Raw genomic sequence first — 19,614 nt, 5'->3', positions numbered from 1 at the left:
AGGCTGAGCCAGAAGCTTTCTGTGTGGAGTCTGCATGTTCACCTTCTTATGGTTTGGGTTTCAATACAGTGCAGGTGAACTGGACACAAAACAAATTCCCATAGGTTTGAATATGTGTGGACTGGCAAATGTGGACACATGGTTTGGAGAATGAATGGATCCATGGACTTCTATTTTTGAAGTTCAAGGGATGGTTCACCCAAAACTGAAAATTCTGTCCTCATTTAACCATCCTTAAGTTCCAAACCCACATCTTTTTTTTTTCTTTTTTCATATTCTTGCATTGTTGTTTGTCCATTCATTGAAAGTGAAGCTTTAAAAAAAAAAAATCAAGACATAACCGAAAGCATATGGATCGACTGGATTAATCCAAGTCTTTTGAATGGACAGGGTCACTGTATATTAAAAATAGATCTTAATTTAGTTTTTTATTCACTTATAAACAATTTTTCAAAATAGAAAAAGGGGTTGAATGATGTGCACAGAATGTGCATGAGGTTCTCCTGTAGGCAGGTCAATTGGACAGAAATGAATTATAGGCAATTTACTTAAGTTTTCCTCATTTAAAACTGATTATGACTTACTGATTCAATGCCTAAATATATTATTTCATGATTGAAAAAAGGGAATTTCCTGTGGTGTAGATGGACAAACACTAGATGGCACAAAAGCAGTACAATTAACATTAGTCTTCCATGCAACCACCAGTGCATATTTTGGTCACATGGCTTGCAGGACCTTGACACACACACACACACACACAGCCTCCTGCTTTCTGTTTCTCAGAAGTTTTGATAGGTGTGCAATATCCTGTGTGTTGAGGTTTTACGCAGAAGTAACCTCATATGTCACACACACATACAATCTTTTGCAGTCCACAAACTAAATGGTTAAACACATTGTAAACGTTCTCAGATGATGCCTGATGCAGTTGCAAGTACAAGTGTAAATGCATTCTGTCCACAAATGCTTTGTTTTTATGGACCAACATGTGAAATGACCTGTTATTTTGCTTCACAGTTGCCTCAAATGTTTGGTTTGAAGAGTGTGGTTTATACAGGTAGTGTGCCAAACTGCCTAAATTCACCGCAACGAACATGCTGGAAAGATTTAATAAAAAAATATATATATTGGGTTAATGACGCCTTCATGTCATTAACCCAGATGAGTATATCGGCCTCAAAGGGGTCATTGATTATGATTTCACCTTTTTAACTTTAGCTAGTGTGATGTTAGTTGTAACTGTAGTTATTTTAATGTTGCTGTTTGAGCATAAACAACATCATCAAAGTTACAACACTCAAAGTTCAAAGCAAATGAAAAAATGAAGAAAAATGTTTCACAGAATTCGCTTTTCGAGGACAAATGGTACGAATTTTGGTAATTTTCATAAGTTTTGGCTCGTTAGCATTCTGCCTGCTTTAAATCAGACAGAGATGGAGTAGTGCAGTAAGATCACATTTAATTTAATGAATTAAGTATATCGAAGCTATTTTATCAATTAAAGTTTGTGTGCATCACAGCGTTTCTGTGTGTGTGCTGAGCGATCACCGATCTCTATGAGCAAGTAAGGTGTGTGTGTGTGCGTCAATGAAAGCAGTGTAGCATGAAAAACCCAAGACCAACCTGAAACTATTAATAAAACATTAACCTGAACATGACCTGAGACCCAAGAGTATTTCAGGACCCATCAGGCTTGGGTCGGGTAGCAGACTTCTAGTCAGGATACAAGTTTACTTCTTTTAAAGTGCTAGTGATTAATGTGACATTGTATGAAACAGTACAATAATAAAAAAGATCAAATGTTCAGAATTGATGTAGAATCTCGCTCAGTCATGAGAGCTTTCAAAATAGTAAGATCAAATACAGACTTGCTACTTCCAAAACATTCACAGACATGCTGCTGTGAGCAAACAAGACACTTCTGATGCACAAATAGCACCCATGAAATTACTCATAGCAGATCTCTACAGGTGGAGCTGGGGGAGGTGGAAGGTTTCTGAAAGTACCCTGCAAGACTGCTAGAGTTTTACTGCGCTGCTAGAGTTTCATGACTGAGCTAAATGTGTATCCTACAGAGCAGTGGCTGTGGGCTCTCCGTCTCTAATATAGAATATCACCTTTTGGATTACAAAGAAAGAGTACAAAAAAGTTTCTGTTTGACAGGCCAGTAAAAGTGACTGCATTCTGTTTAGGGGCATGCACCTGAACCTTAAACTTACCACTGTAATAGACCAGTGTGTGCAGTGGCTAGTAGGTCGTTCAAACAATGGTGCAGTAGTCATTGAAAACGTTTGGAAGTGAGTCACGTAAAAACCACAATCCAGAGCAACTGTCAGTGTTTTGTCTCTATGGGACGGCCTGTTTGTTTGTCAGCTCACCATGTTGTCTGTAGCTGCTTAATAGTTCATACCAACCTCATCAGACACATCTCTATTTGCTAAACAGAAAGCAGCTTGATTTTATTATTTCACTCTTTTAGAGATAAACCTAAGCCTTTCTTATAAACCACAAGTCTTCTGTGCTAAAAGAAGAGAGTGGAAGAAAACAAAGGGCAAAGCAAATGGGAGTAAGTGAGACCGAGGGTCCAGGAGCAGACTGTGGGAGTGTATATACTGCCAGCGGGATTTTGGCTCTTTCTCCTGGTCAGCTGATGTGGAGGCGGGTGCTGATTGGTGCGCCCAGCTGTGCACAGCTGCAGCAGATCTGTGTGCTGAGACAATGTTGTCAGTGTTTCCTGCTCTCCAGAAAGAGAGAGAGAGTGTGTGGATTTGGAAGACGCTCACAGGATGTTAGTGGATCTGCAGAGGCAGACCTGGCCAGCAGACAGAATGGCAGGAGAACACGATGAGAGGACCAACACTTGATGGACTTAATCAACATGATCTTGAGACTTTACTTTAGTCTAATTCTGATTTTAGACCTTAAAAAAAATTTTTTTTTGCATCTGATGACCCCAAATTAGGCCTAGCTGTGAAGCAGTTTAAAAAAGCTAGTGTTGACTCTAAGAAGTGATTCTTCGGAGGATTCAGCTTCAGGTTGGAATCCTCTGAAGCTCTATGCTGGTTTGGGATGCTCTCTTCAGGCATGGGCTGTACCACCAGTCTACTCCACTCCATGATGAGAAGAAACCATTCACGCATATTTTCTCACCAGCAGAAACAACTTCTCTTGGAAATCACAGCACCGGAAGAGGGGATGGTCACCAGCGAACCTGCTATCATCATGGTAACCAGAGCTTTTACCTCCCATACATATACATATGTGTGACCCTGGAGAACATACGCAGTCGTAAGTCACTGGGATATATTTTTTGCAAAAGCCAAAAATACATTGTATGGCTAAAAAATTCTAGATTTTCTTTTATGCCAGAATATTAACTAAAGATCAGGTTCCATTTTAAGTAATTTCCTACCAAAGAAATATATTAAAACGTACATTTTGATTAGTAATATGCATTGCTAAGAATTCATTTGGAAAACTTTAAAGGCGATTTTCAAAAAATGTAGATGTTTTTGCACCCTCAGATTCCAGATTTTCAAATAATTGAATCTCAGTCCAGATATTCATGTTTATGTGCAAAATGTAATGATCCAAAGTGGAATTAGCATTATTATGTTAACAGACTGGGGATTGATACAGTGTATCGTCTCTAAGTGCAGAATGAAGATCAGGGACCTGATGTCACGTGTTTTTCATTGATTAAAGATGGGTTGTTTAACTATGGAAACAAGGGCAGTTTTGTAACGTAGAAAAAGAATGTGCTAGTGCATTCCACATTATATGGTTTCAAGTATCTGTCCATCTAGTGAAGATGTAGTTGAGTGTATGCATGAGAGGTTTAGAAGAGAGCTGGAGTGGGAATTGATCCATGCAGACCTGTTTCTGACGGACAGAGCGGAAGAAGTAGTGCAGCATACACACTCATGGGAAATAAAACTCCTGGAAAAATGCTGGGATCTTTGGGAAAAGCAGAGCAACCGCTGTGTTTATGTTCTGTGGGGACCGAGAGACAGATCTCAGATCTAGGGTCATGGGAGAGCGAGGCAAATAAAGTGACTTACACTGAGTTTCATTTACTATGTCAAAGTTGATAGTTGGTGCAGTGATTTTCCATGTAGGTCAACAGAAAAAGAAAAAAACAAGTCTGAAAACAGTTCTGCATCTGGAGTTACTTATACCTTTGTTCATTTCATTTGTTTTGCCTTTAAAACTGGCTTTTAGAAAAATGATCTACATTTCAACCACAGAACTGCAAATATGAAATTCAAAATAGCTGATTTGTTTGCTTGGACACTGCAAATGTGTGTGTGTGTTTGTGTGTGTATGTGTGTGTGTGTGTGTGTGTGTGTGTATATCTCACAATTGCATAATCTTATGAGCTTAATGTTTTAAACCTTTAATACAGGGAAATAATACAATGGGAAGAATGGAATGATACTTTTAACTGTTAAGACGAGCAGAGGTCTTCTGTTTGAGCATCATCAGTGGTCTGTGAATTTATGACAGCACTGACAAAGTACATCTCATGAGATCAGTTTTTGGATTCTATCTTTGAATGAGTGTATATTTTGTAAATATAGCCATTGGAAAAGGTTACATTAATTTATTGTGCTTTGGACAACAACCGCATTTCACTTTTGAACATTGCAACTTACTGTGTGAGATGAAACAGTTACTCTTTTCATAGATTTTGCTGGTTATGAGACACTTGCTTGGTAGTTCTCCTGCTCTTTTTCTAGCAAGAAATCACTCTCACAAAATTAATACTTAAAAAACCCTAATACCTGTTGCTAGCATTATATTATGTCCCCACAAAACACACAGTCTCCACACATACACTATGATCGACCACCATCAGCCGCATGTAGCTGCTTGATTGATCCTATCAGTAAGCTATGCTTGTGGTAATGCACACAGTGAACCAGTGAAAATTAATGTGTTGGATAAGTGAAAAGTGAGCACAGCTTTCATCTAGACAGAGAGAGTAAAAAAACTTGTGTGCTGTGTGTTTAGGCCATGCCATGCTGAAGAAAAAGCATGAGTCTGACTGTGACAGTGTGGTCTTGAGGATCAAAATGAACAGTGGTTGACATGAAAAAGTAGCAATTTCACCAATAAAAGCAAAGAAGTGAAGTCAGCTATTGTCACACTCACGCACATCGCTTGGACTTTGTTTTCAGTTTGCACCATCTTCCCTTGACTATCACAGCTGTGTAAAACAAAGAAAACTAAAGCACAGTTGATGCATGAAAGCAGAGAAGAAGAAGACAGAGCTTCTTAAGCTGCAGATATAATTCCTCCCAAAAAACTGCTAAAAAGTTCAGTTACTTACATAATGTTTGTCTTGTGTGTTCATTATTTTGATTACTTGGCTCTCTGAAATGCTTGATTCTGATTGGTCAGTCTCGAAGGTTAAATCTCTCATATCAAAACTGTGTTCTTTCGTTTCATACAAACACAACTAGTATCATCTTGTATCTCACTTAGGGTCTGTATTGAAAATGAAATCAGAGTTCTTCAGTATTAATAGTACTTAAATAAATTACACACAATAATCATATGCATGTGATCAGCCTTCTTTTCCAAACGCAGCTTAAAGGCCATCTTTCAATTTAATTGTTTAACTTAATTTATACAGAATCTTGTATGAAAGTGTTAATTTAAAAAGACATACATAAGAATACATATGTTTTACAACACCCACGGGCAGAAATTAAGAAAAAAGTATACCTATTCTAAGCTACGCTCCAAAAAACTTCCTTTTCCCAGAGAACGTGTCATAAGACGTAACGACAGGCAAACATAGGCGCTGCCGCCCTGGTTCTCAGTGTGGGTTAAGGTCATGGATGCCCAACCCTGCTCCTGGTGATCAACTGTCCTGCAAAGTTTAGCTCCAATCCTAATCAAACACACCTGCCTTTAATTTTTTAAGTGAGCCTGAAGACCTTAATTAGTTGCTTCAGGTGTGTTTGATTAGGATTGGAGGTAAACTTTGCAGGACAGTCGATCGCTAGGAGTAGTGTTGAGCACCCCGGGTTTACGCAGTCTGAGAGGTTGTAACAGATAAGAGTTTGTCGTTATCGTTATTGTAGTTATAGTAGGTTATTGTAACAATGAATGTATTTACATGAACAGCATATTCCTGTCCTAACCGAAACACTAACTGCTTTCATACACGTACTCGGCAGTACATACGAGCTCATTTACGCAATGTCCATTGGAAATACTAAGAGGGGAGTAGTATAACAGCCGGCTAAGTTCGGAATTCCAGCTGGCCGCTTATGTTGCTCAGATACGTCCCAAACGCTTGACATCTACAGAAGCAGAACATGCGGACACCTAGGTCTGAAAGCAGTTACTGATTACAAATCAGCTAGCAATTTCTAAAAAAATTCACGATAAACTACCGTATTTTCCGGACTATAAGTCACACTTTTTTTCATAGTTTGGCTGGTCCTGCGACTTATAGTCAGGTGCTACTTATTTATCAATTTATTTGACATGAACCGAGAGAAATGAACCAAGAAAAATTAACCAATAGAAAACATTACCATATACAGCCGCGAGAGGGCGCTCTGTGCTGCTCAGTGCTCCTGTAGCCTACCACTGAAAACAACTGAAAACTGTTAACTGAAATATTAACTGAAAGACAACTGAGAAAGACTGAATGCAAACAAAATGCCCCCAAAAAGAAAATCCTATTCTAGAGATTACAAACTGCAGATAGTAAAATATGCAGCTGAAAACGGTAATCGAGCAGCAGAAAGAAAGTTTGGAGTGAGTGAGAAACTTGTGAGGGACTGGCGTAAAACAGAGGTTACTCTAACTCAAATGAAGAAAACGAAAAAAGCTAACCGCGGGCTGAAAGCAAGATGGCCAGAGCTGGAGGAACGAGTCCACAGATGGGTGCTTGAACAACGCGCTGCCGGGAGAAGCTTGTCAACAGTGCAGTTGCGTCTCCACGCCATGGTAGTAGCCAAGGAGATGAATATAAATGATTTTGCTGGCGGGCCTTCTCGGTGTTACCGCTTCATGCAACGCAACCGCCTCTCTATCAGAGCACGGACAACATTGTGTCAGAAACTGCCAGCAGACTTCAAAGCTAAGGTCGACAGTTTCTGTGAGTTCGTTGAAAGCAGGTTACTGAATACAACGTCTCACCGGACCATATTATCAACATGGAGGAAGTCCCCCTCAAGTTTGACATCCCCATGGGCCGAAGTGTCGCAGAGAAAGGGCAGAAAAGTGCGAATATAGTGACAACTGGTCATGAGAAATCACACTTCAGAGTGCTGGTGGCATGTTGTGGAGATGGATCGAAATTGCCACCGATGGTCATTTTCAAACGGAAAACCATGCCCAAAGATGAATCTCCCCCACAGTTTTTGTGGCTGTGAATGAGAAAGGGTGGATGAATCAAGAAATTATAATCATTTGGCTTACAAAGTGCTACACTAAGCATCCTGATGGCTTCTTTAAAACACGCAAAGCCCTGCTTGTGATGGACAGTATGCGAGCGCACATAATGCCACAATTCAAAGATAAAATAAAAGCGTGCAACTCCATACCTGTCATCATCCCTGGAGGCTTAACCAAAATACTCCAATCTCTCAACATCATGGTGAACCGGAGCTTTAAGAGAGTCTTGCATTGCCTGTGGGAGGAGTGGATGTTGGATGGAGAGCACAGCTTCACGGCAACCGGGAGCATGCGCCATGCAACTTATCAGCAAGTCCTTGGATGGATCGACACAGCATGGGCTTCAGTGACAACCGAAACCATCCTGTCGGGATTCAGAAAGGCCGGAATAACTGGTACTGATGCAGAGTCTAACGACAGACTCCCCAGAAGAAGAAGAGACGGCACTTCATCTTCCTCCGGAGTTGGCGGAGTTGTTCAGAAGCGACACAGAGGATGAAGAATTCAACGGATTCAGTGAAGTGGAATAAGATCGCTGGAGCTTTGTGAACTTGCTTAGTGTTACCGGTAACTGTTGTACTCTCTGGCTTGTTATGTTAATTTTAGCCTATTCAGCCTTCCAGGTATGTTTTTATGCTATTATGTAGCTAACTGTTAATGTGTTATGTTAACATACATATTCAGCCTATTGTTCTGTGTACTATTGTGTACCGTTAGCTGAATAACTTGCCTTTCCAGATATCTGTTCTTGGTCTTGGATTTTAAATAAATTAGGTTAATATTTCGTTTAACAGTTTTCAGTGGTAGGCTACAGGAGCACTGAGCACCATAGAGCGCCCTCTCGCGGCTGTTTTCTCTTGGTTCTTGGGTCTAAATAAATGCAACTTATAGTCCGGTGCGACTTATATATGTTTTTTTCCTCGTCATGACGTATTTTTGGACTGATGCGATTTATACTCAGGTGCGACTTAATAGTCCGAAAAATACGGTATGTTGTGCAGAAATGCACAGCATTTCCATCCCTGTCCAGACTAGCTGACCATCACAGATGTAAGCTATAGCCTACACCCTACAGCATTCATTTAAAATCTGGGATCTAAATTAAACATTTTAAGACACATGTTGCTGGCATAGATGGTGACAATCTACATGGATGCTTGAAAAACAACAAAGTCGACAGCAATATTGCTAAATATGATTTATTAAAGATACTGCAATGTGATAAACATGGAGACAATGCTAGCCAAAATTAGCTATAGCCTGTGGTCACTCCACCGATTCTCCTCACACCACAACCCTATCTCTCTCCTCTGTCCATTTACCCTTCCCCTTAACTCTGCCTGACCCCTCTCTCGCCTAGGCGGCTCATAATTGTACGGCAATGGCCCATCGTTAGAGTTGACATTTACCCCTACTGCAACCTCTTCACTGTCTGACTCCATTAAGAAGAGATGAGATTTACCGGCCGTTGCGTCACTTCCGATCAGAGCGTTTTTGACAGCGAAAGTAATTTTACTCACAATTTCTTTAAAAAAAATTTTTTATGCACATTTATGATTAATTTCTTCACGCAAATCGAGTTCCTACACTATTTATCTACACGTTCGTTCACAGGGATCTTCAACTTATAAGATGGGCTTTAATGGATGCAAAAGATGTCAGACAATACCTGTTTCTCTTTTCTCACCATAAATGTATTGCTGTGCTATAGCGAAATCGTTTGAGAAATTTTTTGAGATATTTTTTTGAAAAAAAATAATTTTGTAATTTAGCATTCTTCACTCTCTTTTCATAATGTTGAAGTATAAATGAATTATTTTAAAGTTAACTGTATGCACTTTTCACAAAAATGGTGGACTTCCTGTTGTGCGGAGCTAGTGAATGTCAAGGTAAATGATTTAAGGTATTACCTAAATTTGCCACCTGTTGTACTATGCGTTGTACTATGAAACACTGTCAATGCATTTTGAAACATAAAAGTTGACACTACATCTTCTGTTAATCAGATTATTTTGTGATGCCTATAACCTTAAAGTGGTAATACTGGCTTGTTTATAGACCGTTGGTGTGATGATGTAATTTTGTGAGGATCACTTATGGTTCCATCGAAAGAACCCCAATAGGACTTTTCCATTGGTTTTTGGATTATTACAGAAAATACACCTTGTCTCCAACGAAATGTTATCATTCTAACACAGATTTGGTTATGATGATGAAATTTAAAACCTAAATACATTTTCCAGAAGTAAAAAGCCAAAGGTAGACTATAAACAAACTATTAAGCTTCTAACAACTAGGGCTGTGTGATATATATGGTCTACTATAATTTCATAATTATTGTTTAAACGATGTGGGATTTGACATTATCAAATGTATTGCAAAAATCCAAACAAAAGCACACCTGGAGAGTACACACTTACACTGAGATGTAGGTTAGACATCTGCACGAGTGATTTAGTGAAAGTGAAAGTTAAAAAACATTTAGAATTCCCCCAAAATTCAAGTTAAGGGGGCAGACATGCCCTCAAATGACTTTTATGGTTTTGTTTATTTCAACTGATACAGTTATATCACACAAAGAGTAAAAAAAAAAACTCCAAATATCAGCACGATTGCTAATGTGATTCAGATTTGTAATTTTTTTTTTTTTTTTTTACAAAAATAGTTTTAAACAGAGCCACAGCAGAACTGTTTTGCGTCTCTGAGCTACTGTTTCAATACTGAATCAATCAGCCATTTAAACAAATTGGTTGAATGAATGATTCAATGACTGGCTCATCCAGTGATTTGCTGCCACCTTCTGGTGATTTTAGGTTAATATTTAAAGTTTTTTTCAGTTTTTTTTCCCCAAAAGTCATTTTAGATGTCACTATTGAACATTTTCTTTTTAAAACATTATTTGTGCATTAAGCAGTCTCTGTGAATGCATCTAAATGCCACTTCAGAAAAGGTACATGAACAAAAAAGTTTCAAATCAATTTAAACTTGGTGGAAAAGTTCATTTCTGTTATTCCTGCAAACTAAAAGCTTTGTGAGTCAGCTGTCCACTAGTGTTGCTCTCCTCAATGAAAACTATGACTATAAATATCGTCATCAACGAACCTTTATCACGTGAAAAAAAAACAAGACGGGACACAACGCAATGCGTGACATAACGCAATGCAAATGCTTGTAATGTGATGATGACTATAATTAAATGTATAAATGCATTATTGTTGACGAATAAAAACTAGACTAAATGTGGTTTACAAAATAAAAATATGCGAAAAATTTATCTTCCTCTCGTTGACCAAAACTGATGAAACTAAATTATTTCTGTTTCCTGTGTCTCACTTCAGGGGCTGCATCGGGTAGCACTGTGCAGACGCAAACGACATCACTTCCTCAAGCCCCGCTCGCGACATTATTTAGAAGACGACAACAAACAAAGTTAAGTGGGATTCATACTTTCGCCTGGCTCCGCTTCGTGAGCCTCCGCTGACTGTGAGCGCACCTTCCCAAACAGACAAGGCTTTTATACTTGCCGTGTTTGCCATTGCACTATTCTTTGAAATGACAATAGAGCGACTGTCTTCTAAAACTGTCGGGAATCACAGATGAGAAGAATGAGTTGATGAATTAATAATTTCTTTATATACAAACTTAAAATAATCTTAAACTATTGGCTTTATTTCACATCGAAAACAAGACGACTTTTTTAAGCAAATAGTGTATAATTAATAATTAAATTAATTCTAATTATATTTTGCACAATAAAAATAAAACATAATTCAAATAAGAAGCCTTGGAGAAACTATGCAAAAACATAAAAAAAAACGCTCACCAAGCGAACTTGCGGATGCATCGAGTATAAATCAGCCTTGACACGGATAAAAGGACCGATGGCCAGCCAGCTGGGGTTCATCTTTGGGAGAAAGATTTGAGATTTGAATATACATTTTTGTTTTGTTTTGTTTTTTTATTTATTTTATTTAAATCTATGTGTGTGTACTTCTAACATGTTTTGGTTGATATTTAAATCAGAGAGTCTTCCATGTCTGGAATGGATGTATTCTTGAGTCTATAAGGTAACAATAATATAATAAGTTAACCTTGTTTGAATTTTTCTGCCTTTGGTTGGATTGCCTGAAGGGTCCGAGAAGGACGACCCTATGGGCTTTTAGAAAAGATTGTTACTGACGTGGCTCCTGTCTCTGGCGGGCAAAGAGATTGAAGTGGAACGAGCGAATCGCGTGTACACCAGGCTCTCCTCAGATCGCGCTAAACCACGGGTTTTCATCTTTAGATTGTTGAGGTACACAGGGGACAGGGAGCCTATTTTGCGGGCCACCGGACTTCACGCCCCAGTGAAAACATCTAACGGAGCAATGCTGTCTTTATTTCCAGATTTTTCTCCGGTCACTGCAAAAAGAAGTGCATTTGCGCCAGTTAGGAAGGAAATGAGAGAGGCAGGCATCCAGAATTTTCTTATCAATCCTGCAATGCTGAAGGTCATTCTCAATCAAGGAGAACACAAATTGTTATTCTCCCCAGAAGAAGCAAGTGTTTTTCTCAGATCCCATTCATCCACCAACTCTCAGAGAACTTCAGTTGGTTATTTTCTATCTAATCATTATTATAATGATTATTATTATTATTATTTAATTTATTTTTTCAACAGAAATACTATCTAGTCAATATGTGACTAGATGTTGGTGCTTCAGTAATGTGCCGGTTTTTGCTGACGCCACAAATCATATTAAAGGGTTAGTTCACCCAAAAAGGAAAATTATGTCATTAATAACCCTCATGTCATTCCAAAACCGTAAGTCCTCCTTTTATCTTCGGAACACAGTTCAAGATATTTTAGATTTAGTTCGAGAGCTCTCAGCCCCTCCATTGACACTGTGTCTATGATATACTGTCCATTTCCAGAATGGTAATAAAAACCATTTTTTTTAAGCATCAAAAATACATTTTGGTCCAAAAAATAGCAAAAACTATGACTTTATTCAGCATTGTCCTATAAACATATTAACTGAAATATAACTGACACTTTAGTCATGAATAAAAATGAGACGAAAATATATGGGAGGGACGAATGGAGAAGAGATCCAATCAGAGCGAATCTTTGAGGGTAGGTTGATCTATGCAGAATCAGCCGAGCCATTTTAAAAAAGCCACGGCAAATGTAAGCGCAACAGCTAAACAAAGCAGCAGTTACACAGAAAAGAGAACAAAGATGAGTTTGCAGAAATTCGCACAGTTTCGAGGACGTTTTCATAACAGTTAAGTTGTTTACACAGGGAACTACACTGCGACCTTTTGAAATGCCATTGCGACCCAAATTTTTATGGGGTCATAAATGTATCACTGATTATTTTTGTACCTACTTATGTGTAATGCTATGTTTTAATATGAGCATTTATTAAAACAGAAATCTGTATTTTGAGAATAAGTTTTATAACGTGCTCCGAGCATTCAACACATCAAGTTGGCTTCAGCCCCGCGATGCAGGAAATCTGAACTAAGCAGCTGGTTACTTGCGCAACACTGAACCGAGCTCTCCTTCAGGACGTTTGCGTCCTCCTGCACCTGAACGAACAAATACAAATCGCATTTTAAATAAACATAAGAAAAAGAGCGAAAAGTGAAAGAGCTCAATTCAGCAGCGCGGTGTTCTGGTGTTCAGGGAGCAAGCAGAGCCGCGTCTCAAAGTCTTCTTGCTTTTGTACCGACAACAAATACATACTAAATATGTCGAAATACCCGTCTTGGAAAGTGTGTTCGAAAAAGTCTGTAGTTATGTCTTCAGTGAAAGTAAAGAGTTGGAAAGAAATCGGATGCGTATCTTTATAATGGATGCATTTGTCTCTTAAAGTGACCGCGCCTAAATTACTAGCTCTGCTGTCAGTGTCTTTAATGTATGAAAATGCAAGTAAATCACTCACTGCTCTTGATTGAATTACTTTGTAGTTTTAACAAGAATTTATCCAAAGTCAATCCAAAAATCAGATAGAATAGATTATATTGTTTTACTAGTGACTAAAAAATACAAAAAAAATAAATAAAAATTATTAGGGACCTGAGCATGTTTTGCTTAAGTGTTTCTTTCTTTAATTGCTAATGCAACCTTTTCACACCACAGACTGAACCAAATTAAGCATTGCATCAGACATTATCAAAATGAATTTGTTGTTCTGACACAGTTTAACCCTGAGTTATTGTCATATTTTATTACCAATTTCTAAACTACAGCAAATAAACTGTGATATTGTAAGAAACGTTGAAGGTGTCTGAATACATTTTGGTTTGATTGTGTATTTTATTTTACAGTGAAGACTATGCAGTGCTATTTTAAATGAACAAAAACAAACTTAAAAAAATGTAAACTTTGTCTAAATAGCACAAATAAAGAAATAGAATGAACATACAATACAAATATAATATAGGTTGTCTATTTCAATAATACTGTACTTCATCTTGAAAGAATGTCATATGCATTGCATATCATTCAGGACGAATGCATATCTTTTTCAGAGAGCATGTATATTTTTCATTGAGAGCAGGCCTTATGTTTATTTTATAAATACCATTCCATAACAGACTGATGGAAACATTTAGTCAACTAAGTTGACTTTGTTCTACTAAAAAAAACTAGACTAAGACTAAAAGACTTAAGACTAGACTAAGACTAAAACTCTTATGATATTTAGTGGACTAAAACTAGACTAAGACTAAAACATTTCAGATGACTAAAATGTGACTAAAACTAAATGGTGTGTTATTCAAAAGACTAAGACTAAGACTAAATCCGAATTTGCTGTCAAAATTAACACTGGCTGACACTCCGTCTGAGTTAAAACAAACTAGGGATGCACCGATTGGGAAATTTTGGGCTGATACCTTAAATGCAAAAACAAGTGAAATAAATAAATTATGCCAGGGGTTTTCAACTGGTCCTGTGCCAGGGACCACCATTCTGACTAACAAGTAATCGGCGACCCACTATTGTGTGTGTGTGTGTGTGTGTGTGTGTGGGAGGGGGGGGGGGTACTCCTTACCTGTCAGTGGGATTTCTGGGCGTCGTGACTTCCACACAGTCTATCTATTTGTGGTGATATAGTGGTACAAAGTGACAGCCTCATATCATTCTCTGGTTCCAGCCTTGCCCTGTACTTGTTCTTTAGATATGCCAGTGTGGAAAAACTGGTCTCACAGAGGTATGTAGTTGGAAAGGGTAAAAGACACCTCGCTGCTTTTACTGTAAGCTCTGGAAATTCTGTCCAGAACTTCACAAGGGGTTGTGTATCATACATATGCCTCCTAAAAGAGTCTGTGGACATCTCTATGAGCTGATCCTCTTCTACAGTAGTTAAGCTTGACCCTGCTGCTGCATCATCACTGAATGGGAGCAGGATCCATTTGCTGTCACAGCGCCACTCATCAGAAACACTGAAGTACTTTCGGAATTGAAGCACAAGCTTCCTCAAATGCTCACACACAATTTCTTTAATGTCAGTGCTGTCAGAATATTCCTCAACTGAAGGGAACATAGCCAAGTTCCCACTCTCCACTCTTTCTATCCATCTTGACATTTTTTTTAACAAATGCCTCTAGTTTTTCGTAGAGCTGCAGGATGTTTGAATCTCTCCCTTGCATTGAAGTGTTCAACTTGTTAAGCTCTGCAAAAACATCTGTGAGATACGCCAGCTTAGTTAACCAGTGGCTGTCCTTGAACATGTACGCCAGTTCAGTGCACTCCTTCTCGCACAAGAAAGTATAGATAGCATCACGTAGTTCAAACACACGGGCGAGCACTGCACCGCGAGACAGCCATCTCACCTCTGAATGGTAAAGGAGAGAGGTGTGTTCACTTCCTAAGCCTTGACATAGGGATGCAAACAGGCGTGTATTTAATGCTTTTCGTTTTATTAGGTTTACAGTTTTAACAACAGCATCAAACACCTCGCTGAACTCAACACTGAGATCTTTGGTGGCCAGAGCTTCTCTATGAATCATGCAGTGTGTCCAAATTATCGCCGGTGCTACTTTCTTTACGTGCCCAATCAATCCAGTCTGGCTGCCACTCATTGCTCTGGCTCCATCGCTACATAGCGCCACACACTCCACAAAATGTTGTGTTCTTTGAAAAAGTAATCAAGGGCTGAAAAGATCTCGGCACCTGTAGTTCGCCCTGGCAGTGGTTTGCAAAAGAGAAATTCCTCGCATATCGCACTATTATCCTCGTATCGCACAAATGCCAAAAGTTGCACGTCATTTGTTATATCTGTCGTCTCGTCTAATTGAATTGAAAATCCCTGAACTGATCAAAGTTTCTCTATCAGCTGCTCTTTCACATCATTTGCCATTTCCTCAATTTGATGTCTGACTGTGCTATCGGACAAAGGAATAGTTTTTAATTTATTAGCACATTTTTTGTTCATCATGGTTTTACACATGTCTATATTCTGCAATGAAATGAGGCTTTTTGCATTGTGCAACTCTGAGAGCCACCAGATATGACGCTTTCGGTGCATTTTCACTTACTTTTGCTCTCTTTCTCATGAGCGTCTGCTGTCCTTTGAAATCACGCAACATCTGTTGCATATACTCAATAGGCTTCGCCTTCAAGAAGCTGTGATGTGTCTCCATATGACGACAGTTTTATGGATTCATTTGAAAGCAACGTTGAACATACGAAACACAGTGGTACCTCCTCTCCTGTTTTGTCAGTCATTACTGTAAATCCAAATTTAACATAATCTTCACTGTATTTCCTTTTTCATTTCCCACTACGTTTCCCTGTTTCCTCCGAAGTTGTAGCTTTGTCTGAAGAGCATGCAGCAGAAGCCTGTCCATCTGTCGTGACATCTGTCACTTTCCTCATTAAAAAGCGATCCATGCTTGGTGCTGACTAGCAATCTTCGCCTTAGTTAGAAATGTTAGCTAACAGCTCCATTCCACTCCAAATTTGAATTCACCAATATTAAGGTTTTTTAAAATGAAATTCCAAGATTCTGGTCTATTTCAAGCGCAAGATGAATGTGTACATATATGATGTTGGGGACGCAAAACACACCGTTAGCAAAGCGTATACCTGATAGGTGCAAACTAGCTTATCCTGTGTCAGTTTAAATCTCAACTCCTCTATATTATTTTAGATATTTTCATTAAATTTAGTATTCACACCAATGTGCAAATATTCTGGAAATGTTTGGAAAAATAAATTATTTAATAGTGGAATTACGTAGGCTGGAATGCATGTCACGGACCACATGCAATCCCGACGCGGACCACCGGTTGAAAATCCCTGAATTATGCCATTAAAATAAATTGTTCTTCATAAATGCAAACATAAATAGGGCTATCTTTCAACTTGTGTTTTTCTTATACAGAATAAATCATTACAGTGTTTCAGAACTCACAGGCTGGAACATGGGGCATCTTATAAAACAAAAACCTCCTCCTCTGATCATTAATGACACATAAGTCACCTGCTGTATCTCTGGCCTACTTCTTAATAAGATGCATGTTTTTCTTTACAAAGATAAGCATCTCTGCCTTTTCACAGCAATGCCTATTTCTCTTTTCATCCAAGACATGAGACACAGAGCTGAATAACCGCTCACTCTCTGTGCTGTTGCATGGCGCACTAAGGTATTTGTGTGCCATTTGTGCGAGTTCGGGAAAACACAGGTGGTTATTTCTCACCTTTATTTATATAGTGCTTTAAACAAAATACATTGCGTCAAAGCACTGAACAACATTCATTTGGAAAACTGTCTCAATAATGCAAAATGATAGTTAAAGGCAGTTCATCATTGAATTCAGTTATGTTATCTCCGTTCAGTTTAAATAGTGTCTGTGCATTTATTTGCAATCAAGTCAATGATATCGCTGTAGATGAAGTGACCCCAACTAAGCAAGCCAGAGGCGACAGCGGCAAGGAACCGAAACTCCATCGGTGACAGAATGGAGAAAAAAACCTCAGGCTCAGTTGGGGGGCCAGTTCTCCTCTGACCAGACGAAACCAGTAGTTCAATTCCAGGCTGCAGCAAAGTCAGATTGTGCAGAAGAATCATCTGTTTCCTGTGGTCTTGTCCTGGTGCTCCTCTGAGACAAGGTCTTTACAGGGGATCTGTATCTGGGGTTCTAGTTGTCCTGGTCTCCGCTGTCTTTCAGGGCAGTAGAGGTCCTTTCTAGGTGCTGATCCACCATCTGGTCTGGATACGTACTGGATTCGGGTGACTGCAGCGACCCTCTGATCTGGATACAGACTGGATCTGGTGAAAACGGTGACCTCGGAACAAGAGCAAATCAGACAAATATTAGCGTAGATGCCATTCTTCTAATGATGTAGAAAGTACGGTGTTATGTGAAGTGTTTCCGGTTCCGGTTTACCTAATTAATGCAGCCTAAAAATCCTTTAACGGATTTGCATATTAAAAGCATATTAGTATGTTATGTGTATGCCAGGTTAAAGAGATGGGTCTTTAATCTAGATTTAAACTGCAAGAGTGTGTCTGCCTCCCGAACAATGTTAGGTAGGTTATTCCAGAGTTTAGGCGCCAAATAGGAAAAGGATCTGCCGCCCGCAGTTGATTTTGATATTCTATGTATTATCAAATTGCCTGAGTTTTGAGAACGTAGCAGACGTAGAGGAGTATAATATAAAAGGAGCTCATTCAAATACTGAGGTGCTAAACCATTCAGGGCTTTATAAGTAATAAGCTATATTTTAAAATCTATACGATGTTTGATAGGGAGCCAGTGCAGTGTGGACAGGACCGGGCTAATATGGTCATACTTCCTGGTTCTAGTAAGAACTCTTGCTGCTGCATTTTGGACTAGCTGTAGTTTGTTTACCAAGCGTGCAGAACAACCACCCAATAAAGCATTACAATAGTCTAACCTTGAAGTCATAAATGCATGGATTAACATTTCTGCATTTGACATTGAGAGCATAGGCCGTAATTTAGATATATTTTTGAGATGGAAAAAGGCAGTTTTACAAATGCTAGAAACGTGGCTTTCTAAGGAAAGATTGCGATCAAGTAGCACACCTAGGTTCCTAACTGATGACGAAGAATTGACAGAGCAACCATCAAGTCTTAGACAGTGTTCTAGGTTATTACAAGCAGAGTTTTTAGGCCCTATGATTAACACCTCTGTTTTTTCTGAATTTAGCAGTAAGAAATTACTCGTCATCCAATTTTTTATATCGACTATGCATTCCATTAGTTTTTCAAATTGGTGTGTTTCACCGGGCTGCGAGGAAATATAGAGCTGAGTATCATCAGCATAACAGTGAAAGCTAACACCACGTTTCCTGATGATATCTCCCAAGGGTAACATATAAAGCGTGAAGAGTAGCGGCCCTAGTACTGAGCCTTGAGGTACTCCATACTGCACTTGTGATCGATATGATACATCTTCATTCACTGCTACGAACTGATGGCGGTCATATAAGTACGATTTAAACCATGCTAATGCACTTCCCCTGATGCCAACAAAGTGTTCAAGTCTATGCAAAAGAATTTTGTGGTCAATTGTGTCAAACGCAGCACTAAGATCCAATAAAACTAATAGAGAGATACACCCACGATCAGATGATAAGAGCAGATCATTTGTAACTCTAAGGAGAGCAGTTTCAGTACTATGATACGGTCTAAATCCTGACAGGAAATCCTCACATATACAATTTTTCTCTAAGAAGGAATATAATTGTGAGGATACCACCTTTTCTAGTATCTTGGACAGAAAAGGGAGATTCGAGATTGGTCTATAATTAACAAGTTCTCTGGGGTCAAGCTTAATAAAATGTTTTAATAAAAGATTTTGGGGACATATCTTAATGACAATGAGGAATTAATAATAGTCAGAAGAGGACCTATGACTTCTGGAAGCACCTCTTTTAGGAGCTTAGATGGTATAGGGTCTAACATACATGTTGTTGGTTTAGATGATTTAACAAGTTTATACAATTATTCCTCTCCTATAGTAGAGAATGAGTGGAACTGTTCCTCAGGGGTACTGTCTGATGTGATACTGTAGCTGACGGCTGAATGGTTGCAATTTTATCTCTAATAGTATCGATTTTAGAAGTAAAGTGGTTCATAAAGTCATTACTGTTGTGGTGTTGGGAAATGTCAACACTTGTTGAGGCTTTATTTTTCGTTAATTTAGCCACTGTATTGAATAAATACCTGG

At 38.7% G+C, this 19,614-nt stretch overlaps 1 protein-coding gene across 2 annotated transcripts in view; it reads left to right on the top strand.

The window, feature by feature from the left end:
* The window catches only part of LOC113058188 (dedicator of cytokinesis protein 10-like), a 97,170-nt gene that overhangs the window by 23,705 nt on the left and 53,851 nt on the right, over window positions 1-19,614 (top strand). Inside the window, exon 1 of one of the 2 annotated variants that reach the window (XM_026225859.1) lies at window positions 2,793-3,228. The exons of the other annotated variant lie outside the window; for it this stretch is intronic. Coding sequence (XP_026081644.1) covers window positions 3,073-3,228 — 156 coding nt within the window. The 5' untranslated portion in view covers window positions 2,793-3,072. Of the gene's footprint in view, window positions 1-2,792; window positions 3,229-19,614 lie in introns of those variants that run through there. 2 annotated transcript variants of the gene reach the window in all.

This window comes from Carassius auratus, chromosome 40 (assembly GCF_003368295.1).
Source record: "Carassius auratus strain Wakin chromosome 40, ASM336829v1, whole genome shotgun sequence".
Classification (NCBI taxonomy): Eukaryota; Metazoa; Chordata; class Actinopteri; order Cypriniformes; family Cyprinidae; genus Carassius; species Carassius auratus.
This window is presented reverse-complemented; position numbering and strand designations above follow the sequence as displayed.